Source organism: Galeopterus variegatus, unplaced genomic scaffold (genome assembly GCF_000696425.1).
Source record: "Galeopterus variegatus unplaced genomic scaffold, G_variegatus-3.0.2 Scaffold913, whole genome shotgun sequence".
In the NCBI taxonomy this organism is placed as follows: domain Eukaryota; kingdom Metazoa; phylum Chordata; class Mammalia; order Dermoptera; family Cynocephalidae; genus Galeopterus; species Galeopterus variegatus.
In genome coordinates, this window is record NW_007727024.1 from 183,881 (window position 1) to 210,154 (window position 26,274).

Genomic DNA, 26,274 nt, shown 5'->3' on the forward strand with positions numbered 1-26,274 from the left:
GCGGGAGTGCCGCCGCGCTTCCCAAGCGGCGCACTATCCAGTGCGCCACCGGGCCAGCCCAGCACTGGCTTTTATTATTGAAGATCCTCTGTAAGTCATGTTTAGTGCTGATATGCAACACATGGCCTCTACCCACACCAGCCCAGTAGGTTAGAGAGACAGGGTGCTTAGGTTAAAGATGATAATTAATGATAAAAGGTAGACAACTGTCACATGAGTAGAATATAAGCATGCTATAGAAATTCAAAGGAAGAATCACAGAATTAGAAAAAAAAAGTCAGATTACAGATGGAAGTCCAGAAATGGTAGGTGACTTGACTCAATGTTGCAAAGCACGTTTTGAAAGAGTTAGTAGTAAAATCTCAGTCTCCTGATTCATATTGTAAGACTATCTCATGAAACTAAGTAACAATAGTACTAATGAAAATAACCTTAACAATAGCAGTAGTTAACTACAGTGCCAGGAGGGAGGCACTATATTTATCCCCATTTTACAGATGAGGAAAATGAGGTGCAGGAAGGTAAGTAATTTGCCCAAAGTCCAACAGCCAGAAAGTGGCTGACCCAGGTTTCTAAATAATTACAATGGAGGATTAAAGGGGAGAGGTGGGCAGGGTAACCAGAAGCAAGGGGAATAATAGGCCAAATTTTTGTGAAATTCATGAAAAATGAATGGGTTGTTTTTACTAGAAAAGGAAATCCAAGAAGAGGTGGTAGCAGATACAGTCAGAACAGAGTATGAGGCAGACAGAAAGAGGACTCAAATGCCAATCCAGGCAGCATATTCTGCCTGTCTGTTGTATGGTTGGGGAGAAGGTATGGATAGAAGAAGGGAGCCTGACAATTCTACAGTTGTAGGTTTTTTGTTTTGTTTTTTTGACTGGTAAGGCGATCGCAGCCCTCGGCACAGTGTGGTCCGCACCATGTTCAGCCAGTGAGCGCACTGGCCATCCCTATATAGGATTGGAACCCGCGGCCTTGGCGCTCCCAGCACCACACTCTCCCGAGTGAGCCATGGGGCCGGTCTTACAGTTGTAGGTTTTTAAGACTAACATGGTCACAGACAAAATTAAGAGGAAGAGTTCAAGGGTAGAGAGGCTGACCAGTCAGTGGATAACAGCAGCAGCTCTGAGGAAGGATGGGGGGTTTTCTGGGTGTTCCCCAACTTGCCAGGGGCAAACAGCCACAAGTCCATTCCCAATGTCACCACAGAGCATCAGGAGAGACTGACACTTTCCACCCATCTCTCTCCACAGGCTGTGGTGCTTCCATGTCCATAGCAGTAGACAAAGTCCTTTGAGAATCATGAGGATTTTTTTCCGCTACCAGACATTTAGAGTCATCTGGCTCACCAAGCCATCTGGCCGGCACCTTCACAGAGATCACCAGCTTTGGGCACCTCTGACTCTTGCTGACTTTGAAGCCATACATCGCTGTGACAAGTCCTTGCCTAAGAATTTTAACTTTGCTGGGGATGTGCTGGACCAGTGGTCCCAAAAAGAGAAGGTAAAAGATGACGGACTTCCATCAAATGCTGGCATCCACTCCTCTCCCAGTCTGCTCTTGCCTTGTTCTGTGGTCCACTTGTCTATTGCAGCTCAATTCTTCCACCTTCTTGGTTTTGTTTGTTTTCCAGTTGCCCTTCTCTTTCCCCAGGGAAGGTCTTAGATCCTCAACTGCAGTAAGGCTTTCCCTGGAGTATCCTCGGTACCCCTCCACTCGCCCCCCCAATAGTGGTTACCCACAGAGTTGTGCCTCTTTCCCTTCTCTTTCTTCCCAAGTCCCACACAACAGCTCTTTGTGTTCAGGCTGGTCACAGACTTATCCAAAAAGGAGTAATTTGAGCTTTGGTTTTATTAATATAATTACCTTCACAGTTATTAGGAGAGAATCAGAGGTTGAGAAGAATAAAGCAAGCAAGCCTTATACAGAAGGTTTCAATGCAGCCTCTGGACAAGGTCCCTGCTTACTGAACCCCACCCCATGCCAGGCACTGAGCCAAACACTTTACCTGTTAGTGCTTATCAAAATGCACTGCAGGATCTGTGGTTCAGAAGATGATGTTAGGTACTAGATATACAAGACATTAAATAGCATTGAATCAATCCTTCCTACTAGAGGGGGAAAGTATTCCTTGAAAACCACTGTATCTTTAACACCTAACACTCACTAAACTCTCTTTTGAACACAGGGAATAGGTAAGTAGAAGTTGATAATCTCTAGACAAAATTTAAGGGCATAGTTTTGTTTTTGATATATTTATTTTTTTCAGCAACCTATTTTTTTTTTTTTAAAGATGACAGGTAAGGGGATCTTAACCCTTGACTTGGTGTTGTAAGCACCACGCTCTCCCAAGTGAGCTAACTGGCCATCCCTATATAGGATCCAAACCCGCGGCCATGGTGTTATCAGCACCACACTCTCCCGAGTGAGCCATGGGCCGGCCATCAGCAACCTATTTTTAGCAAGTGGTACTGATTTTCTAGTTTTGGTGCTAATTAAATGCATTTTTTTCTTAAGTAAATGTATACAAATAAAAGTGAATCCATGTAAAGAAAAATACAAAAAAGAATAATAGTGCAGGTGTAGACAGATCCAGCAGAAACAGTGATACTCAAATGATTAAAGATTGAGAAATACTGACCCATATTATTTCATCAAATCCCCACAACCTGGGGGGTTTGCAGATAAGAAACTTAGCTTCATAGAAGTTAAGCTACTTATCCAACATCACACAGCTCCAAAGAAACATGAACCAAGTCCCCGATCTTATGGTACTTACAAGCACAGGGAAGGGACACATCTGTAACATAATAAGATATAATGGGGTCACCTGGAGTATGAGCACAATGCTGAAGGAACACACAGAAGTCAGTGGGGAAAACAGGAGACTAAGAAAGGCTCACAGACAAACTGAAATGTAAACTGGACTTTGAAGTATTTTCTAGCAGAGGAAAATACAGCATTCCAGATAGGTAAGAAGGAGGAGTAATTTTTTTTCGCTAGGTAACACACAAAGCAAAGATTTTTTTTCAGTACAGGTGATGCACTTTGTAGAAGTTTCCTCCAGAAATCAATCAATTAAGTTGATGCCTCCCTTTGCCCTGTTCTTGTGACCTGGGAAACCCACACCTTGGCCTCTGGGGACAAACAGACGTCAGGTCTCAAATCAAACTTAGCACATTCATTACGGTTATCTGGATGGAACAGGATCTAACTCAAGCCAGAAAGAAATTCATTAGAGGAATGTGGGAGAGCTCACGAGATTGGGCTGGAAGTTGGAGAGTCAGTCTCAGTCAGGACAGGAGGCAGGACAGATCCCTAGGGAAGCACAGGTAACTAAAGCCCATGACTGGCTTCGCTCCAACCACTTTCTACCCTTTGGTTCCTCTTAGAAAACTCAAAGTCCAGGGAGAGAAGTTCTGATTGGCCCAATTTGGATCACTGCCCACCCATTGGTCAGGGACGGGCAAGCACCCTGATGGTGGTCTCGCCAAGGCTGTGTTCAACAGGAGAGGAGAAATTCCACCAAAGACAAACTGGGGTACTGTTACCAGAATGCACAGGAACAGGTGCTAAGGAGGGGTAATGACCGATGTCATGTTTACTTGGTAACCAACCATGTAAGCCTTGTTCTCTCTTTCCCATGTGTCCCTGGACAGACAGGGGAAAGATCAGCCAACCCAGCCCTGTGGTGGGTGAATGGCAAAGGGGACGAGGTGAAATGGAGCTTCGAAGAACTGGGCTCCTTGTCCCGAAAGGCTGCCAATGTGCTCACCAAGCCCTGCAGCCTGCAGAGAGGAGACCGCGTGGCTGTGATCCTGCCCCGAATCCCAGAGTGGTGGCTCGTAAATGTGGCTTGCATGAGAACAGGTCAGTGCCAATATTTAGCATTTCTAAAGCATGAGAAAACAGAGAGAGACTGAAACTCCAGGGTTTTCTGAAATGTTAGCTTTGACTAAAGCTATGCTTACAGAGGACAGAAAAAGAAGAGTTCAAATTAAGAGCAGTAATGATGTAATAATAATAATAACAACTATGTTAAGAGGTAGATATTGTGATAACCATCTTGCAGGAGAGAAAATCAAGGCTCAGAGAAGTTAAGAAGCTGGCCCAAAGTAACACAGCCAGAAATGTGCGTGACTGGTATTTAAACACAAAGGTCTATAAGAGCAAATGTGAGTCATGTCTCTTTGCAGTGCTGGATTATGACAAATAATCCAGAATTTACTTTGCTGAATATATTTGGATTCTCCCTGACATGAAAATCCAAAAGGAAGAAAAGCTTTTTAGAATGCTAGGACCTGTAAGAATATGACTGCAGAACCCAGTTGCAGAACCTCCACCTCTTTCTAGACAAAAAGATTAATGTATTCAATGACACATTTTTTCCCAAAGTAGTAATTTATCAAGTACCTCAAATAAAAGCTTCAACAAGATTATTTTCCCCTCTAGGACACAGATCAGCAAACCATGGCCTACAGTCTGGCCACCTGTCTTTATAAATAAAGTTTTAATGGAATACAGCCATTCTAATTCATTTTTGTATTGTCTATGGCTCCTTTTGTTTCACAACAGCAGAACTGCTAATCAACACAGAGATGATATGGCCTGCGAAGCATAAAATATTTACTATCTGGCCCTTTACTGAAAAAGTTTGCCAATCCCTGCTCTAAAACATGACATAAATGCTTATAAATCAATTAAAAAGATATAAGAATACCAAGGTTAGTATATTGTAGAGAACACAAAGATGTTTTTTGTGATATTAATAATAGTGAAAAATTGGAAATAATGTAAATAGAAATGATTAAATAAATTATGACTTAGCTAATACTAAAGTTTAGCTGAGGTGTGTTTATTGCTGATTTGAAATTATATTAACTCAACCAGAAGTCTAGGCATTCTTGGTTGTACAATCTATCAAAAATATTTAGGACACACATCTTTCTGAGTTTAGTTATTTATATGGTTCTACTGCACTAATATACTATACACATTATAAAACATATTCAAAAATGAGATTAAAAACATAAAAAGAATTCTAGTATCTCAGTAATTTTTTAATTCTATTATTTTCTTTTCTCATCCCTCACTTTGGAGACCTTTGGTTCAAAGGACTGAATGAGATAATGTTCATGAAAATGTGTTAAAAGCTATAAATTTAAGTGTTACATAAATTTACATTAAAATATTACATAATGATAGCCCACCATTATAATGACGACTATGTCAGACACTTACTAATATTATCCCCATTTTACATACAAGGAAAGAAAGGCACAGAGAGGTCAAGGTCACAAAGCTAGTAAGTTGCGAGGCCAGGATCAGACCCAGGGTCTGCTAGACTCCAAAGCCAGTGCTCTAAGGATCTGCCAGTGATCAGGGTCCTGAGGGATGTCCCTGGGGACCAAGGCAGGGGTAGCTGAAGACTGGATTCTGAAGCTTCTCCCCACCCAGGCACAAAGCCCGAGTTTCCCACAGTCCACAGAGTCTTACCTAATGGACAACAGTTTTGTTCAGCTCAGGGTCCTCTGTCCTTCCCAGGGCTTGTTTTCATGCCAGGAACAACCCAGCTAACAGCAAAAGACATCCTCTATCGGCTGCAAGCATCCAAGGCCAAATGCATTGTGGCCAGTGAAGAGGTGGCCCCGGTAGTGGAGTCCATTGTATCAGAGTGTCCCGACCTGAAGACCAAACTCCTGGTGTCTCCACACTGCCGAAACGGGTGGCTCAGCTTCCAGGAGTTGTTTCAGTGAGTATTTTTCCCAGCCTATCTGCAGCACCAGGAACAATACAAATCACAGCTACATCTCGGTGTGTGTCTCCTTGCCTCCAAGGATTCAGCAACACTGAGTTGATATGGGCTCCTTCCCAGAAAAGAATTGCCTAATAAAAGAATTGAAAGAGGGGCCTGTGTCTCCTTGCCTCCAAGGATTCAGCAACATTGTGAGTTGATATGGGCTCCTTCCCAGAAAAGAATTGCCTAATAAAAGAATTGAAAGAGGGGCCGGCCCGTGGCTCACTCGGGAGAGTGCGGTGCTGATGACACCAAGGCCATGGGTTCGGATCCCATATAGGGATGGCCGGTTGGCTCACTGGCTGAGCGTGGTGCTGACAACACCAAGACAAGGGTTAAGATCCCCTTACCGGTCATCTTTAAAAAAAAAAAAAAAGAATTGAAAGACAGAAGGAAGGGATGTAGCCCTGCCTCCATTTTCCTGCCTATGATGAGTATCCTGCATGGTTTGGCCCTTGCCTAACTCCTGGACCATATCTTCCACTACTCTCCCTTTCATTCCTCAAACATGCCTTAGCTCAGGGCCTTTGCACCTGCTGCTGCTTCTGCCTGGAATGCTCTTCCCTAGTCCTTGCCAGAGTTGGCTCCTTCTTGTCAGATTTCAGCTCAAATGCTTTATCCTAAGTGAGGCCTTCCCTGACGAGCTACCTAGAGAACTATAAGCCACTCTATCACATCACTGTCTTGTTTTCTTATCTGAATTATCATGTCCATTCATTTGTTCCCTTATTTAGAGTGTGTTTTTCTCCTCTAGAGTAGCATTCGGCAACTCAGGGCCCACAGGACAAAGCTGGCTCCCCACCTATTTTTGTAAATAGAGTTTTACTGGACCACACCCATGCCCATTTGTTTAGGTAGTGTCTATGCTTTTTTCATTTTACAACAGCAGAGATGAGTAGTTGCAACAGAGACTGTATGACCTACAGTGCCTAAGACATTTGCCATCTGGCCCTTTACAGAACAAGTTTGCCAACCCCTGCCCTAAAGCAAAAGCTCTAAGAAAGCAAAGGCTTTGTCTGTTTGGTTGATCATTTTATCCTCATTTCCTAACTCATAGCTGGAACTTAAGAAATATTTACTGAACCAAGGTCAAGGATTTGGATCCTTGTACCATGCAGCCACCCCCCACCAAAAAGAAAAAAAAGAAAAGAAAAGAAATATTTGTTGAATGAATGAACAAAACAGATTTCCTAACCTCAGTTTTCTTCATACATAAAATGGGGATAATCACATTGCACATATCTCAAGGGTAGCTTTGAGGATAAAATAAGATAATATGTGAGAAAATGCTTCCTATGCTGTAAAAAAGTAAGATGTTAATTAATGATATTGTCCTTCAAAGAAGCATTAAATAGCTTACGTTTAAAAAAATTCTTCCAGAGAAGAATTCGTTTTCAGAGAAAAATTCTTCCACCGCACTCTCCCAAGTGAGCCATGGGCCAGCCCCTACTGTTTGTCTTTAAAAAAAAAAAAAAAAAAAAAAAAAAAAAAAAAAAAAAAAAAAATTCTTCCAGAGAAGAATTCGTTTTCAGAGAAAAATTCTTCCACTGCACTCTCCCAAGTGAGCCATGGGCCAGCCCCTACTGTTTGTCTTTAAAAAAAAAAAAAAAAATTCTTCCAGAGAAGTTTATAGAAAGAGAAGACATGTAAACTCTGTTGAATAATAGGGCAGTTTCCTTTGTTGGAATCAAATTTTATCCTACTAATTAATGTAAACCAAATCCAATTGGTCGATCTCAAAATTCTCTCCCAAAACCTCACCAGTGAATCCTGTTGGTGTCTTTTATAAGCTGTGTAACCTTGGATAAGCCAAGTAACATTTCTGAAACTCTGTATCTTATCCACAAAATGGGGATAACCATGGGGTTGTAAAAGACTCAAATGTGATAAAGCATGTGAAATGCTTACCATAATTTCTGGCACAGAGTAATCATTCCATAAATATTATAGTAATTATCACTGCTGTTATTATTGTTTTCAAGTTAACAAAGTCATTCAACAATGTAGTAATTCCTAAAGTAGTGGTATCCAGATTATTTCAATATGCATCTCCATTAGTAAAATACTTTTAACACACTCCACTAATGCATGTATTTATTTATAATTCATATACATGCAATTTTGTGCATTATACAAATACTAAAAATAAAAATTTTAGAGGATGAGCAAAAAAATACACATAATTTGAAGTTCTGTTTTCTCATCCCAGGTGCCCTGCATACTCCCTGAGCAGCAAGCACCCCCCACTTCAGAGACCCCTGTCCTAAACAATTGCAAGATTTTGTTGGGTCCCCAAGAAATCTTAAATGTGCCACAAAATTCACAAAAGAAAAAGAACTTTAAACTCACATTGTAAAGCTAGGGCTCGGTCTCACAGACCCCTCGAGCCCGTTGTCCAGACTGGATTACAAACCCTCCACACACAGTTCCATGAGCCAGGTCATAGGAAAAGGTCCTTGGAGCCCTGGACCCCTGAAGAAATAATAGGCTTTATTCAGAGATAGGAGGAATCAACCTAATATGTCTTCCCAGAGAGTCCTCTAGAAGCTTCGCGCATCTGCACAGTTAGTCCTTTATACTCAAGTCCATAGTTCAGAAAAACACCCGGATGCACATGCACAATCACATTAAGGAACACCCGTGCGCACGCGCATACCCACCTCAGCTGCTCAGCAAGACTCCGAACAGCTGAGGGGCTCTGACCAGTTTTTTTTCTATGTTTTCCTAACACACGTGCATTTCAAATTGAAATTTGCACATTTGGGGGTGGTTTTCATGATGGAGGTAATCCTCACTTCAAACAAACAACTTTAAAGTGTCAAAACTCCAAAAAGAACATGGACTGTTTCCCTAAAAACTCAAGGGATAGCTGTCTCATTGCCAACAGTCAGCCAGTTTTTCAGAAAACAGCAATAATGAGGGCTAATTTTACATTGTTAGAGTATGTCTTCTCTTCGAGGAGTTCATTTTAAGGATTATCACCCTTCTTCTCCCTCCCAAGGATAGAAGTGTATTAACATTTTCCAGAATATTCATAATAGGATGGGGAAAAGGCCAAAGTTATGGTCCAGACGAATGTTTCTCTTTCCCTGTCCTAATACAAAGGACCCTGCCTTGAGGGTCTAAAACCCTGGATTTTGATCTCAAGGGAATCAAGATGGTTTTCCAGGCACAGGAACAGCATGAGCAAAGATATGGAATCAAAACATACCCTGAGGTGTACAGGGTAGCTGGAGAACAAGAGGAGGAGTCAGAGTGAAAGCCAGAAGAGCAAGCAGAAGTCAGATTATGAAAGATCTCACGTGCCATGCTATCTCTTAAACTTGGCCCTGTAAACAAGGGAAGCCACTGATGGGTTTTATGAAGGGAAGTGTCAAAGTCAGGATTGGATTTTAAATTGGCTCTCTGGCAGCTGTATAGAGGATGAATTTGAGGAAGACCCAATTGGGATCAGAGAGGTCACCATGGAGCCTAATCTAGGGGAGAGATGGTGAAGATCTAAATCTGATTTCTGGTGAATAGGATGGAGGGAAGGGGGCAAAGTAAAGAACTAGCAGGACTTGGAGACTGCCTGGACATGGAGGATGGAGGAAGAAGGGGTCGAGGCTGACATTCTGCTTTTTTCCTTGGTTTATTGGGTAGTTGAGGTGCTATCAGCCAGAGAAAGAACAAGTAGAGGAGGTTAAGATGATGAGTTTAGACTTGGACATACCGAGACTGGGGGGGGGGTGTCTGTGAACTTCCAACGGTCTAGCATGTGGTAGATATGTGAGTATCACGCTCAAGGGGGTAAAGATACAACTCTGGAAATCATCAGTATACAGTCCGCTCTGAAAATCCAAAAAGCTATAACTCAGAACTCAGGTATCCAAGGAAAGAGAGACAAGCCAGACTGTCAATCACTGCTTGAAAATCTCTGTCACTCACAGATTGTAATATCTTTCCTTTTAGTTAGTTATAAATAAATAAAAACCTATATCAATGGGTTTCCATATGGATTGAGAAGTGTGCAAATATAAGAATTCCCCACCTCACCCCCCAGCATATTAGATACTGTGAAGAAATCCCCTTCTCTCTAGCCCAACACTTACTGACTTACATTTATACTGAAAAAAACAATCAATCCAATTGAATGATCTTTCTCTATTTTGTGGGGAGGAGGTGAGTTACCAAAAAACCATGTTAATATTTCATGAAACTATTTTTGACAATACAGTATATGTTTATATAATCAATCTTTACTGTTTTACAGTTTTAATGTCAATCTTATTCATTCATCAACAAGATGAATTAAAATGGCATCCTTAACCCTGTTCCCTTCAACTGGGAAAATCAATAATATGATACATAAGTTTCAAAAATCCTTAGATATTGTATAAGTTATCCATCACTGAGTAACAAACCATCCTAAAACTTAGTGGTATAAAACAGCAGTTTATTTGCTCATGAGTTTGTGGATCAGAAATTCACACAGGGGGCCAGCCCGTGGCTCACTCAGGAGAGTGTGGTGCTGATAACACCAAGGCCACGGGTTCGGATCATATATAGGGATGGCCGGTTGGCTCATTGGGTGAGCGTAGTGCTGACAACGCCAAGTCAAGGGTTAAGATCCCCTTACCGGTCATCTTTAAAAAGAAAGTAAGAAAGAAATTCACACAGGGGGCCAGCCCGTGGCTCACTCAGGAGAGTGTGGTGCTGATAACACCAAGGCCACGGGTTCGGATCATATATAGGGATGGCCGGTTGGCTCATTGGGTGAGCGTAGTGCTGACAACGCCAAGTCAAGGGTTAAGATCCCCTTACCGGTCATCTTTAAAAAGAAAGAAAGAAAGAAATTCACACAGGGCCCAGCAGGGGCAGCTGGTCTCTGGTCCACATAGGCTTGACTGGGGCTACAGGATCCAAGGCAGGTTCACCCACAAGTCAGGTTTGGTGCTGGCTGTCAGCTGAAGCACCTCAGTTCTCCTGCACATGGCATCTCTCCAGAAGGACAGTCTGAACATCTTTGTATGGCGGCTGCATTCCTCCCTAGGGAAAGTAAAAACTATGAAGCTTCCTGAATCCTGGACTGAGAAGTCCCAGAACTTCTGCTACAATGTACCCATCAAAGCAAATCATAGAGGCATGGGTCAGGCTGAATCACAGATGTCTCTGCCCCATTCTGTGCAGGTCATGAGTCAGGTAGTTGGGAAAAGATTCTGGTGGCCTTAGGCACAATGGACAGGCTTTATTTTAGATGCAAGCTCTACCACCAGTGATTCAGAGCTGTTGTCTTTTTATACTCAAGTACACAATAGTGGCAACAAGCCAAGGAATACATGGGTGCACATGCACAGTCACACTACTCTTATATAACTTGTTTACAGAGTATGTGCTAAAATGTGCTGAATCATGTTCTGCCTGATTTGAGGTGAGGGAGCCTGATTAAACCATATCTATTTTCCTCACAGGCACTGTCTAAAAAAAAATTTAAAAAGCAAATCATAAAGCCAACCCAGATTCAAGGTTCCACCCTTCAATGCATAAATGGCATACTCCAACAGGAATGGAAGGAATTGCTGGAGCTAACTATGCTAAAGATCTTACACAGTGATTGTTAGCAGTTAGAATGCTTTTGGCTATAGTAGCCAAAGTAAAAGTGTCTTAAACAATACAATTTTATTATCTCACAAATAAGAAGTACAGAGATAGGGTGGACTGAGGGTTGGTTAACTCAGTGGTTTGATGAAGTTAGCATGGACCCAGATTCATTCATCTCTCCATCATGCCATCCTCAGTATGGTCCCAACATGGCTAGGATAGTTCCAGATATCCTGTACTTGCACAACAATATCTAAAGGCCACAAAACAGGATGAATGGGGTGGGAGAAGGCAGCACCCCTTCCTCATGACTCTTTAGAACAAGGAAACAGTTCCCATTAAAGACTTACATCTCATTGGCCATAACTGCATTGTGTGCCCATTCATAAACCAATCACTGGTCAAGGGAGGAATGTCCATGACTGACTTCAGTTAATCAAGATTCACCCCTGGGAGCACATGACTGCCTGACACCCGAACAAAATCAGAGTTTTAACACTACAAGGAAGAAGAAAGGGACGGCTGTTTGGTAAGCAGCTAGCTGTGTCTGCCAGAGATGTTGAAGATATTAAACAAAAATTATTAAAAAGTTTATTCAAATGCCAAAAGATCTTCCTTTAAATAATATAAACTCCTGAAATATTAACAACAATTTACAAAGATTCAATGCTGATTTTTTTTTTAATTCATAGATTTTTTAAAAAGCACTTAGGAAAAAATGTTTGAATAAATAAAATGCATAACCTTCTGTTATTAATATTGAAAGTTATCTTGGCTATCTATTTGGCCTACTGGGAGATGAGGCCAAAAAAGAAAAAAGATTTGAGACGGTAAATCTTAGCACTGATCTTCACAGTCCCTCAAAGGTTTCTTGAGGAAATCCTCTCATGGAAGCTTTGGATTAGGTTCAGTTCTGTTAACATTCTCCCGTAACAAGAGAGTACACGTGGCAGAGCAAAAGAAATACCAGAGTTAAACTGGTCTGCCATCCTCAGCCACCATCTTGGGGTCCCTACTTTGCAGATCTGCCTCTGAAGAGCACAACTGTGTGGAGACAGGAAGTCAAGAACCAATGGCCATTTACTTCACCAGTGGGACCACAGGCTCTCCCAAGATGGCCCAGCACTCTCAGAGCAGCCTTGGCATTGGGTACACCCTTTGTGGAAGGTAGGGAGGAAAACTCCATTTGTTTCTGCTGAACTCTCCTCTGAGGTACCCATATGTGTATCCAACTGCCTAACTGATGCCTCTCCTTGAATGGCTGCAAGATATCTCCAATATAACACACAAAGCAGAACTCTTGATGCCCCTGCCCAAACCTAGCTCAGTAAATGGCACCCTCTAAGCAACTGATGAAGCAAGAGCTTAGGAATCGACCTCGATTCAATCCCATTACGGCATGTCTGGCTCCCTCTTATTACCAGGTGACTTACCTACCCAGAAAAGCTTTCCTAAAAGAAAGACTATCCTAAAACTCTCACATTACTCTATTTTATTTTCCTCATAGCACTTTTCACTATTTGAAATGATGATACTTATTTATATCCTTAATTCACTTTATTGTGTACATATTCACTGTCTCCCAGAAATAAGAGCAGAGATCTGGTCTATCTTGCTCACTGCTGTAGAACAGTGCCTCACATACAATATTTGCTTGATAGATATTGCATCAGTAACTGAACTCAGAAAATCATGCCAAACTCAGCCTCCCACTCCACTCTCAAACCACCTAGGATTGTGAAAAAGCCCTCTAGGAAGGAGAGGTAGAATCCTCACCTTGCCTTGGGGCTTCTTTTGACCCTTCTCCATAGCCCTTGAGGTTCTGGGGCAAGGGCGCTCCTCATAGATACTAGTTTGTTTGCTTTCCTGTTTTAAAATTTTTATTTATTTATTTTTGGTCTGTTTTGTTGCTTCTCCATATCATTTAGATATTGGCTAGACTTGAAGTCCTCAGATATCATATGGAACATGTCTGACACAGGCTGGATCAAGGCCGCCATTGGCAGTGTGTTTTCTTCCTGGCTTCAGGGAGCTTGTGTTTTTGTGCATCAGATGGCCCAGTTTGACACTGACATCTTCCTAGATGTAAGTCATGACTTCCACCTACGTATATCTTTAGAGCTCTTCCTTGTCTCCAACAAAACCACAGAGAAATGATTCCTCAGAATACAGGGCTTCTGGAAATCATTTCTCTTTAAGAAGCAAAGTCTCCAGTGACTTGGTTTTTGTGTTTTTTTGTTTGTTTCTTTGTTTCTGGCAGCTGGCCTGTATGGGAACAGGAACCCCTGATCTTGGTTTTGCAACACTACGCTCTAACCTGCTGAGCTAACCAGCCAGCCCGGGACTTAGTTTTTCAAGTATTTAGCAGAGTAGAGTGGGGGGGCGGGGGGGGGGGGACATGCACAACACTCTCAGGCATGAAATCCAGACTTCTGCTTCGAATTGCTCAGCATTTGCTAGTGTCTCTAGTTCTAGAGCTGCTTAAGAGCCAGGTTCTAAATAACAGATTAAAAGTCTCAAGTCTAAACAAATAGTTTGTTTCTGATTCAGTGAAACAAAGACAATAGCTGGTAAATCTGAACTTCTCTGTGAAGGAGTTTGAAGGTGGGGTCACCTTTCTCCCAGAACAGCTCCTTCCGGTCTCCCGCAATCCTACACTTCTCACTTTGTTAATTCTTGGAACCCAATACTCTTCTGGGAACCAGCTCTCCCTTCTTTCTCAGCCAGACACGGCTAGATTGAGATAACAGATAACTCCGATTCCTATAGCTTTTAGAAAACTGTGATTCACATCAATTATTTTTCAACCATGAAAAATCAATTAACAAAATACATATTACTAAATACACACCACACCTGTGTGTGAATAAAAGCTATGTTTACCCTGTTATTTTGCTAACTGGTCTAACGAGATGCCTTGAAGGTCTTAATGGAAATGTAGGGTAATACAAGAACTGAGATCTATACATCAGGTTCACAAAGTGCCCTGAAGAAGGTAAGTTAACTTTGCAGTTTCAAAATCTACATTTGTAAAATAGTATTTTTATTTTACAAAGGTATATGTGTATTTTAAGCTATAAAAACCTTTATAGATTTATACTATTCTTAGATATATACATTACATGCAGTAAAAACAATTAGAATGTAGAGAACAGTTATGCCTGGTAGAAATGCTCACTTACAGGTCAAAAGTTATTCTTGATCTATGACAATCCGTATAGCCCAGACATACATCTCGAGAGCTTCTCCCAAATGCTTAAATTTAAGACAAATTTTCAATACATTAAGTGACACAGTGGAACTTCTCCAGAAAGAGGATGTCTAAAACATTAAGATTTCTCTAGATTTAAGATGCCTAGGTCATTGTTTGATTTAAGAAACTGGAGGTATAATGAGCCTAGCAAATTTTAAACAACTAAGAAAAGGCCTTTAAAAAAGAAAGAAAAGGCCTGAAAAATGCCTATTTCTGCATTCATTCAATCTACTCAAAAGTACTGATATCTTTTATAGAAATGGTGTCTGAAAGGTCCTGGTAGGTTAGCTGAAAAGACCCCGGTTGTTTAGCTTGCACAGCCAGAATCAGTACTATACATGAATATATGGGCAGGAGGTTACAAGACTCCACTGTGAAACATCACTGGTAGCCCTGAGGTAGAATAAGCCAGTTCATTCTTTGGTTTGTTCCCAAATTCAACAATTCACTTAAATTGATTTTGATTTTGTATGTCTGTTTCTATAACACACACATCCTTTTCCATAATTTGGAATTCTCAACAGACATGTAGTCACTAGTGACAACTAATAAATATTTGCTTTCTTATTCCTAGTAGTGACCATGAGATAGGCACATAGTGGGAGAGAATGAGAGGTTGTAGACATCAGCTACAACCTAGCCTTTCACTGACCACTGCTCATATCCATGTCTTTCTCCATCATCCAGACGCTTACCACTTATCCCATCACGACGATGTGCAGCGCTCCCACTGTGTACCGGATGCTTGTGCAAAAAGACCTGAAGAGGTACTTGGGCAGAAATCTCCATTTGAACCACCACAAAAAGCTATCTTCCAGCATCAGAGATCTCCTCTTTCCAGCACAGGGTAGACCAGGGTTTCTCAGTCTTGTCACTATTGACATTTAGGACCAAGCAATTCTGTGTCATGGGAGGCAGTCCTAGCATTGCAGGATATTGAGCAACATCCCTGGCCTCTTACCTCTACCAGTAGCACCTCCTTTCCCCCATTTGGGACAATCAAAAATGTCCCTAGACATTGCCTAATGTTCCCTGGGGGGCAAAATCATCCTCCAGTTTAAAAACCACTGGGATAGCCTCTAGGGGAAACTGGACTCTTTTCCAGGGAAAACCAGGGCCTTACAGCTGCAGAACTCTCACACATAAAAACAATGTCCTTTAGTACCACTCTTTTAGAAATGCTGTCATTTAGGGCTGGCCCATGGCTCACTCGGGAGAGTGCGGTGCTGATAACACCAAGGCCACGGGTTCGGATCCCATATAGGGATGGCCAGTTGACTCACTGGGTGAGCGTGGTGCTGACACCACCAAGTCAAGGGTTAAGATCCCCTTACCGGTCATCTTTTAAAAAAAAAAAGAAAGGAAGAAATGCTGTCATTTAGAACAAGCCCTAAAAAATAAAAATGATAATAAAAGAAAGTACATTATACCGCTTTGAAGAGAAGCTAATGAAGTTTATGATTTGAAGGCTATTTTCTATTTAGCCAAATCACCTGAACATCCAGTAAAGTTGCAATGTATGAGGGATCTTCAAAAAGTTCATGGAAAATGTGTATTAGAAAAAACTGCTCATGGATTGCAAAATGTTTTTGTACCAAAATAAACTGTACTAACTTGTCTGAACAGGCTCTAGTTTGAGGCAGTAAGAAGGATAAAATATCAGTTTCAAAAAAGTCCCTATCATGGGCTGGCCCGGTGGCGCACTGGATAGTGCGCCGCTTGGGAAGCGCGGCGGCGCTCCCGTCCGAGGGTTCGGATCCCACGCGGGAGCGCCGCCGCGCTTCCCAAGCGGCGCACTATAGCAGTGCGCCACCGGGCCGGCCCTTACTGGTCATCTTTTAAAAAAAAAAAAACAAAAAAAAAACATGGCTACCAAGAGGTGGAAGTGGTCCAGTCAAAGCAAAAGAGGACTGGTCAAGAGCAAAAGTCATGGCAACTGTATTTTGGATAGCTCAAGGCATTTTGTTAACTTTCTTGAGGGCCAAAGAATGATAACATCTGCTTATTATGAGAGTGTTTTGAGAAAGTTAGCCAAAGCTTTAGCAGAAAATGCTTGGAAAAGCTTTACCAGAGAGTCCTCCTCCACAACAACAACACTCCTGCTCATTCTTCTCATCTAACAAGGGCAATTTTGCAAGAGTTTCGATGGGAAATCATTAAGCTTTCATTGTAAGGTCCTGATATAGCTCCTTCTGACTTCTTTTTGTTTCCTAGTCTTAAGAAATCTTTAAGGGACACTCATTTCACTTCCATTAATAATGTAAAAAAGATTGCACTGGTGGTTAAATTCTCAGGATGCTCCATTCTTTAAAGGTGGACTGAATGGCTAGTACCATCACTGACAAAAGTGGCTTGAACTTGATGAAGATTATGTTGAGAAATAAAGCTTGTGGGCCAGCCCGTGGCTCACTCGGTAGAGTGAGGTGCTGATAACACCAAGGCCGCGGGTTCGGATCCCATATAGGGATGGCCGGTTTGCTCACTGGCTGAGTGTGGTGCTGACAACACCAAGCCAAGGGTTGAGATCCCCTTACCAGTCATCTTTAAAAAAAAAAAAAAAAGAAAGAAAGCTTGTATTTTTTATTTTTATCTTTTAATTCCATTTTTCCATGAACTTTTTGAAGTATTCTCATATACTGATCTAACTAATTCAAATTCAATACACAAGGAGAGAAAGGAAGGAAAAGAGAAACTATTTAAATAGTGTAAACTTGTCCATTCTCTGTTCCCACAAAGGTGTGGATGCCCAGGAGGGAATGGGCTATGAGAGACAGAACAGAGCAGATATGAATCTTCTCTTTTCCTAGTCAGTGTCAACTGACTTTCTGTTCAATGGGTGCCAAAACTGTTGCACCCAGATCAGCTGCAGACAAGAGCAGAGCTTTCAAACCCTCAAAATGTGTGAGCAGCTTGCTCACATTTCAAGGGTAATTCAAGGGCTATTCAAGTGTTATTTTGAATACACACAATTTGTATCCTACCTACACCCTCCTGTTCATTTGAGACTTTACTGTATGGGATTTGGGCTGTCCTGGGCTTTCTTACCTGAGTCCAGTAATTCCAGTGGTTACATTTCAAACTCCAAATTCAAACAGGCAGGGCTCTGCTACTTACAAACAGTGTGACTTCAGACATTCAAGATGACCTTGGTAAGCCTTTGTCAACTCCATCCATAAGAGAGGATTTACAGCCACCTCACAGGGTTGTGGTGAGAATTTTTTATTAGCATATTCATTATTACAAATTGTAATTATTCTTTACTCCCCTTACCCAACCAATCACTCCCCAGCCCCTTCCCTCCCCCACCCATCTCTAGTATCCTTAGGTTTGTTCTCTCCTTCTGAAAGTTCAAAGTATTATTGAACTTTCCTTCAAAGGAAGGTTCCTTCCTTCCCTTCCTTCCTTCCTCTCTCCCTCCATCGTCCTTTTCTTCTTTCCTTCTTTCTCTTTCTCTCTCTCTCTCTTTCTTTCCTTCTTTATTAGCACCCTGTTATGAGTGAGAACATGCAGTATTTCTCTGTGTCTGGTTTATTTCACTTAACATAATTTTCTCCGGACTCATTCATGTTGCTGCAAATGGCAGAATTTCATTCTTTCTTATGGCTGAGTAGTATTCCATTATCTATATATACCAAATTTTCCTTGTCTAGTCATCTGTCGATGGACATTTTCGTTGGTTCCAACCCTTAGCTATTGTAAATACAGCTGTAATAAACATGGGAGTGCAGGTATCTCTTCGGCATGATGATTTCCATTTCTTTGGGTATACCCAGTAGTGGAATTGCTGGGTCATATGATAGTTCTATCTGTAGTTGTTTCAGAAACCTCCATACTGTTTTCCAAAATGGCTGTATTAATTTACAGTTCCAACAGAGTAGAAAAGTTCCCCTTTCCCCACATCCTTGCCAGCATTTGTTATTCTCAGTCTTTTTAATAATGGCCCGTCTAACTGGGGTGTGATGATATCTCAATGTGATTTTGATTTGCATTTCCCTGATGATTAGTGATGCTGAACATTTCCTCATGTACCTGTTGGACATTTGTATGTCCTTTGAAGAGCATGGTATTATTCATCTCCTTTGCCCATTTTTGAATTGGATTATTTGGTTTTTTTACTATGAAGTTTGAGTTCCTTATATATTCTGGATATTAATCCCTTGTTGGATATGTAGTTTGCAAATATTTTCTCCCATTCCATAGATTGTCTTTCTGCTCTGTTGATTGTTTCCTTTGCTGTGCAGAAGCTTTTTAGTTTGATATAATCCCATTTGTTTATTTTTTTCTTTTGTTGCTTGTGCTTTTGGGGTCTTATTCTTAAAGTCTTTGCCCAGTCCTACTTCCTGAAATGTTTCCTCTATGTTTTCTTTTAGTAATTTTATGGTTTCAGGTCTTATATTTAAGTCTTTAATACATTTTGAGTTGACTTTGATATATAGTGAGAGGTACAGGTCCAGTTTCATTCTGCTGCATATGAATGTTCAATTTTCCCAGCACCATTTATTGAAGAAGCAGTCTTTTCTCCAATGTATGTTTTTGCTGTCTTTGTCAAAGATCAGTTGGCTATGAGTACATGGGTTGATTCTCAGGTTTTCTATTCTGTTCTATCAGTCCACGTGTCTGTTTTTATGCCAATACCTGCCTATTTTGGTTACAATAGCTTTGTAATATAATTTGAAGTCAGGTAGTATGATGCCTCCAGCTTTATTTTTTTTTTGCTCAGGATTGCTTTGGCTATTTGGGGTCCTTTGTTGTTTGATATGAATGTTAGGATTATTTTTTCTATTTCTGTGAAGAAGAGTGTCATTGGTTTTTGATGGGGATTGCACTGAATCTGTAGATTGCTTTGGGTAGTATGGATGTTTTCACAATGTTAATTCTTCCAATCCAAGAGCATGGTATGTCTTTCCACTTTTTTATGTCCTCTTTAATTTCTTTCTGTAGTGTTTTGTAGTTCTCATTGTAGAGATCTTTCACCTCCTTGGTTAAATTGATTCCTAGATATTTTAATTTTTTGGCGATTATTATAAATGGGCTTGCTTTCTTGATTTCTTTATCTGCTAGTTCATTATTGGAGTATAAAAATGCTACTGATTTTGGGGTGTTGATTTTGTATCCTGCAACATTAATGAAATTGTTAACCAGCCCTAAGAGTTTTTTGGTAGAGTCTTTAGGTTTTTCTATATATAGAATCATGTTGTCTGCAAATAGGGATGCAAAGATGGGTCAACATACACAAGTCAATAAATGTGATACAGACATCAACAAAACCAAGGACAAAAACCGTAAGACTATCTGTAATGGACTGAATTGTGTCCCTCCAAAACTCCCTAAAGCTTGAATTGTGTCCCCTGAGTTTTATGTATTAGAAACTTTGTCCCCACTGTGACTGTTAAGAGGGTGGGAAATCCTATTATGGTAATTGAAAGGTGGAGACTTAAAGAGGTGATTGGATTGTAGGACTGTGAAGTAGTGAATGGATTAAAAATGGTGGCCAGGGGCATGATTCCGAGGACTTTAAAAGAAGAGGAGAGTCTGTCTTTCTCTCCGTCTTGCTCTCTCTGTTCTCGCTGCTTCCACCATCTTGCAATGTGAGACTCCTGGGTCACTGTCTCCACCACCAGATGGACTTTGGACTTCCCAGCCTCAGAAGCTGTAAGCATTCATTGCTTTTTTTCTTATAAGCATTTTTTATAAGCATTTTTCTTTATAAATTGCCCAGTTTCAGGTATTTTGTTATAAGCAACATAAACAGACTAATGCACTATCTCAATAGATTCAGAAAAAGCCTTCAACAAAATTCAACATCTCTTCATGATAAAGTCTCTTAGCAAATTAGGTATAGAAGGAAAGTATCTCTACATAATAAAAGCCATATATGACAAACCAACCACAAATATCTCATCCTGAATGGTGAAAAACTGAAAGCTTTTCTCCTAAGAACAGGAACAAGACAAGGATGCCCACTCTCACACTTCTATTTAACATAGTATTGGAAGTACTAGCCAGAGCAATCAGGCAGGAGAAAGAGATAAAGGGCATCCAGACTGGAAAGGACAAAGTCAAACTGTCCCTGTTTGCAGATGACATGATTCTGTATAGAGAAAAACCTAAAGGTTGTGGTGAGAATTTAATGTAAGTGACATACTTGGTGAGATCAGCCAGACAAGTTGTAAGTATGTGGTATAGAGTATCCAACTCAGCTCTACATTATTTTGGAGGCCTTGGGAAAGTGCTTTAACCTCTCTGAGCCTCAGTTTCCTCATCTATAAAATAAGGTTTGTGAAGATTGTAAACGTGCTCCTAAAGCCCTTTTAACACAGCAATTGCTCAATTAATGTTAGCTGTTGTATCATTTGGCTCATAATAAGCAGCACTTTTTCCTTCTTTAATAGCTGAGTTCTCTTCCATCTGCTAAAATGGAAGCTCTGCCAGGAATCTTTGTTTTAATCAGTAACATGCCCCACATGCCTAGAATAATGTCTGGCAATATAGCAGGGGTTCAACAAACATTTGTTGAGTGAACTTTCCTAAGACTTGCCTCTCCTAGCTCCTTTGCTTGTTGCTTGAATATCCTAATTATCTTGCAGTGAAAGCCACTCCGATTTCCCTCCCAAAGATCCCATGCAACTCTCTCTCTCCAGATATAAATTCAAGAAGCTGAGGCACTGCTTGACAGGAGGGGAGCCACTCAACCCGGAGGTGCTGGAACAGTGGAAGGCGCAAACTGGGCTGGAGCTGTATGAGGGCTACGGACAGACAGAAGTGGTACATTTAAAGGACTAAGTTTAAGTTTAGTATAGTGGGGGACTTTCAGCCCCAGGATTGTCAAGTAAAACCCTGAAGTACCCCAATCATGCTCTAAGTTTTTATGAAATTTCAAAGAATACCTTACCTTGCCAGTAGTTACCAAAACTTGTGAGCTGCCCACTTAAGTTTGGCTAAAGGAAAATTACAATTATTCCATACAGTCTTCCTACCCCCGCTCCTCACACTGGAGGAATCCCAGGAGCGTTAGGGGTTGGTGAGTTTAGAAGTAAGCAGCTCATTTTTCCATTGTGCTGGAAAGAACTCCCTGAGAGCCTTCGTAGGGAATTTACTCCAAGATGCACTTAATGGAGTCTGTAGGAGTGGTTTTCAAAGTGTGGTTCTTACACCAGCAGCAGCAGCAGCAGCATCTGGTAATTTGGTAGAAAAGCAAATTCCTGGACCCCACCCCACACCTACTGAATCAGAAACTCTGGGATGGTGCTCAACAATCTGTATTTTAACAATGCTGCAGGTGATTCATGACACTCAAGTTTGAGAACTACTGTTCTAAAATATTTCAGAAGATGAGCTTGCATTTTGGGAAAATCAGCCAAAACTGCATCTTAGGTTATTATATAAGTAGCTATAGATGAATTTTTATATACTCATATAAAACATGTCTTCTCAATAGGGAATAATTTGTGCCAATCAAAAAGGACAGGAAATTAAACCAGGCTCAATGGGGAAAGGAATACTACCCTACGATGTCCAGGTAGGTTGAGAAAATATCTGACTGATTCAATAAAGAAGAGAGAACGTTTTACAGTTTTCTGCTATTCATTATACAACTATTCACAACCCATTCTCATTTTGTGAAAAGAAATTTTAAGAACTTAAATTCTTTCTTTCATTCTAGATTATAGATGAAAATGGCAATATCCTACCACCTGGCAAAGAAGGAGAAATTGCCCTTAGACTAAAGTCTACGAGGCCCTTCTGTTTCTTCTCTGAATATGTGGTATGAGAACACAGAAAACACTATTCATACCTTAATACAGACTTGGGTCTAAATTTCATACCCACCATGTCTTGCTATAAACCTTGGGCAAGTGACAAAATTCAAGTCTATTTCATCAGCTGTAAATGGGAGAATATCATCTATCTCCTAAAAGTATTGTAAAGATTAAATTCCATGTGTAAGATACTGGTTGTAATGGTTGTCATCAGAAAGGAAAACTGGACAGGCTGGGGGGAAGGGAGAGGAGATAGGAAGTGTGAGAGGTGGAAGAGAGGCTGATTTTTCATCATACAATCTTTTGAACCTTTTGTATTTTATACTTAGTACTACCTTTTTTAAAAAGTTAATTTCTTTTAGAAGTAGGATGGGTAATATACTAGTCACTTAATGGGTGTCATACCCCTGTCTCTGTTCTGACCAAACTAATCCCAAAATGTCATCTTTGATTCCTAGGACAATCCAGAGAAAACTGCTGCCACCTTAAGAGGAAATTTTTATGTCACTGGAGACAGAGGAGTGATGGACAGTGATGGGTATTTCTGGTTTGTTGGCAGAGCTGATGACGTCATTATATCCTCTGGGTTTGTACATCTGACACTCTTAGAAAGTAACAATTTGGCAGGGAGGGAGATCTGTTTGTGGGCGTAGTGATCAAAGTTTTCTTTTCCTCTTCAGGTACCGTATTGGGCCATTTGAAGTGGAGAGTCACTCTTAGAAAGTAACAATTTGGCAGGGAGGGAGATCTGTTTGTGGGCGTAGTGATCAAAGGCTTCTTTTCCTCTTCAGGTACCGTATTGGGCCATTTGAAGTGGAGAGCGCACTAATTGAGCACCCAGCAGTGGTTGAATCTGCTGTTGTCAGTAGCCCAGATCCAATCCGAGGAGAGGTAGTGTGAATGTCATTAATTAAAGTAGCAATTTCATAGTTTCAAGCTCTGTCCATTTGACCACGGTAAAGACTGAATCTCTGAATCAAGAGCAGTCATTTAATTCCCATTATGAGGCACACATGGCAAAATGTATACTAGGCTTTAAAATGAGTTGTGTCCCAAAGAGGGTGTATTAGTATTCTTTTGGTGGCAAGTGACAGAAACTTAACTCAAACTGACTTAGTTAAAATTATATATATATATATAATATCTATAATATATATATATATATATCCCAAAGAGGGTGTATTAGTATTCTTTTGGTGGCAAGTGACAGAAACTTAACTCAAACTGATTTAGTTAAAATTATATATATATATATATAATATCTATAATATATATATATATATATCGCTCATATAAATGAGAGGTATTTAGGTACAACTACATCCAAGGGTTCATATGAAGTTAGCAAGACTCAATCTCTCCATTTTTGGCTCAGCTGTTCTTTATGTTGGCTCCATTCGGGCAGGTTCTTCCTACTTGAGAGCAACCAACTCCATACTTACACAGCTTAACAACCCTTCCCACCCCTCTACAGAAGGAGAGAGCTCTCTTTTCAACCATTTCAAGTAACTCCCAGGATCTCAATTGCCTGTCTTAGGTCACATCCCTAACCAGTGTGGTCCAGGGAATGGTATATGCTGACTGGCCAAACCTGGATCATACGCCAGTCATTGGAGGCAGGGGTTGGTGTCAACACCACCACAGAGAAATTAGAGTAACACTCCACAGGAAAATCAGGGTATTGTTACTAAAAAGAGGGGACAGATACTACACACACAAAAGCAGATTTCACTGCATGTACAATCATCACAGAACTCAGAATACATTTTCTGACAAAAACAATGCAAATAGGAGATCGTGGCCAGGTTCCCAAACAGTACCATGAGCCCATTTAGGACCTAATGAAGGGAAACTCAGGCAGTGACAGTAATAGCCTTAGTTCCAGGAGGATGCCCTATTCTATAAAAGGGAGAAATTTCCTTTCCTTGTCAAAGTTTCCTATAGACTCAGCAAGTGGCAAAATTTCAAAAGTTTGTCTATCAGCATCCTCCTACATCCCCTTCTGTACCTCCCTGTTACATATCACGGAGCCTCTACAGTGACACTGGATCCCATACTCTTACTTCATGTACACCCTCTACTCTCGGTGTATTTCATTCTCCAAAATTTTTCTCTCCTGCCACCATATCCCCTCATTCTCTCAATATAACTGATTTCAGCTGAACAGAAAGAAACACCAATTAGTATGAATAATTAATAATTTGTTTACTAACCTTAATAATTATCTAATTGGTGGGTTTTAAACAGTATTACAAAAGAAGCAAAAAAGACCTCTTATAGATTGATCAATCCTTCCTGAAGCTGACCTCTCTGGATCCACAACCCTTCCTCCACCAGCACCCCCCAAAACCCCTTCAAAACACATATTCTCTAGAACCTCCATTTATCCCCCTACTACATGCTTCTAACAGTATTGGTTTTATGGAATAGATGGTCATCTGTAAATCAAAGACTGCCTGTATAATAGACAGGATCCATCTGATTGAAATGTTAAATACATGTGTGACACGTAAATAAAACTCAGCCCTTTGCTTGACTGAACCACTGCACTTCTCAACTCACAACCATTTATCTGGAATTAGATCTCAAAACCTCACTTTATAATTGTATCCAAGTTATGTTCAGAGGTGATCTCTGGCATTTGCAGCCATCATTCAAGGTGCTATTAACAAATAGTAAATATCTGTGTTCAGCATTCGTTCCAAACCCTTGATGTGTCTGAAACACAAAGACAGCAATATAAATGGACTTTTCTGCTTGCAGGTGGTGAAAGCTTTCATTGTCTTGTCTGCACCCTTTAAATCCTTCAATCCAGAAAAATTAACTCTTGAGCTTCAGGATCATGTGAAAAAATCAACTGCACCTTACAAATATCCAAGAAAGGCAAGTACATTGCCCAAAAGTTAAGTTTGTGTTACCAAACTAGGGTCTAAGCCAGTATATAGGTTTTATTGGATTTTGACTTTAAAGTAGCTCATTACATAGGTAAAAAACACTTTATCATTTTGCCCTAAGAATTTTGTGCTTTAAAACGTTATTAGGATACTACAAATGCTTGATAAATTAGAACTTTTTATCAACTCTGCAATACTAAGTAACTACTAAGAATCTTTATAGGGCTAATTAGTCCCATTCCATTTTGGGGAGAAAATGGTGGCAAAGAATTGCCAAGTGCCTTGTTTTTAGGGATGGCAGCTGATTTGTCTATCTTTGTACGCTCGGCCATAATACCACTATAAATTCAAAGCCTGTATCAAGTGACCTCATTTAAGGGTTAAGAAAAAGACAGAACCCAACTGTGGAAACTTTCCTGAAACCTTCTTCAGATAACTTAAGACCTCTGTATGCACACAGAGATGGAACTGTTTCTTTCTAGACCTGGAATCCTACTGGTTACAGTGACTGAGCACTACACAAGAATTCCATTTCAGTTGACATCATTTCAGCCAAAAGGTAGTTAATTTCAACCTAAGAACTACTCACATTTTCTCCACTAAATTCACTGCATCAGTGAACCTTTGAATTTCTTTTTTTTTTTTTTTTCCTTTTTTTGTCTTTTTTTTTTTACTGACCGGTAACGGGATCGCAACCCTCGGTGTTGCACCCGCACCGCGCTCAGCCAGTGAGCGGGAACCGGTCTCCACATGGGATCCGAACCCTCGGCGGGAGCGCCGCCGGCCCAACCTTTGAATTTCAAAAATGTTGAGGGCATTTTAAAATACAGTAGTCATATATATGTATACACACACACACACACACACACACATATTTATGGTACAGAGTTATCAGTATCTGTGTATCTTGAGAAGGGGGAACAAAGAGAATTTTATGTTCAAGTCAGGGCATAAAGGGAAAATTGAATATACTCCAAATTATACCCC

At 40.7% G+C, this 26,274-nt stretch overlaps 1 protein-coding gene across 1 annotated transcript in view; it reads left to right on the forward strand.

Moving 5' to 3' along the window:
• Positions 1-1,305: 1,305 nt before the first annotated feature.
• Positions 1,306-26,274, forward strand: part of LOC103591013 (acyl-coenzyme A synthetase ACSM4, mitochondrial) — a 26,366-nt gene continuing 1,397 nt past the window's right edge. The window contains exons 1-12 of the mRNA XM_008573378.1: positions 1,306-1,506; positions 3,663-3,873; positions 5,548-5,755; positions 12,404-12,547; positions 13,309-13,465; positions 15,321-15,400; positions 21,275-21,398; positions 22,072-22,152; positions 22,297-22,398; positions 22,852-22,979; positions 23,185-23,284; positions 25,157-25,276. Of these exons, the coding sequence (XP_008571600.1) occupies positions 1,306-1,506; positions 3,663-3,873; positions 5,548-5,755; positions 12,404-12,547; positions 13,309-13,465; positions 15,321-15,400; positions 21,275-21,398; positions 22,072-22,152; positions 22,297-22,398; positions 22,852-22,979; positions 23,185-23,284; positions 25,157-25,276 (1,656 nt within the window). The remainder of the gene's footprint in view (positions 1,507-3,662; positions 3,874-5,547; positions 5,756-12,403; positions 12,548-13,308; positions 13,466-15,320; positions 15,401-21,274; positions 21,399-22,071; positions 22,153-22,296; positions 22,399-22,851; positions 22,980-23,184; positions 23,285-25,156; positions 25,277-26,274) is intronic.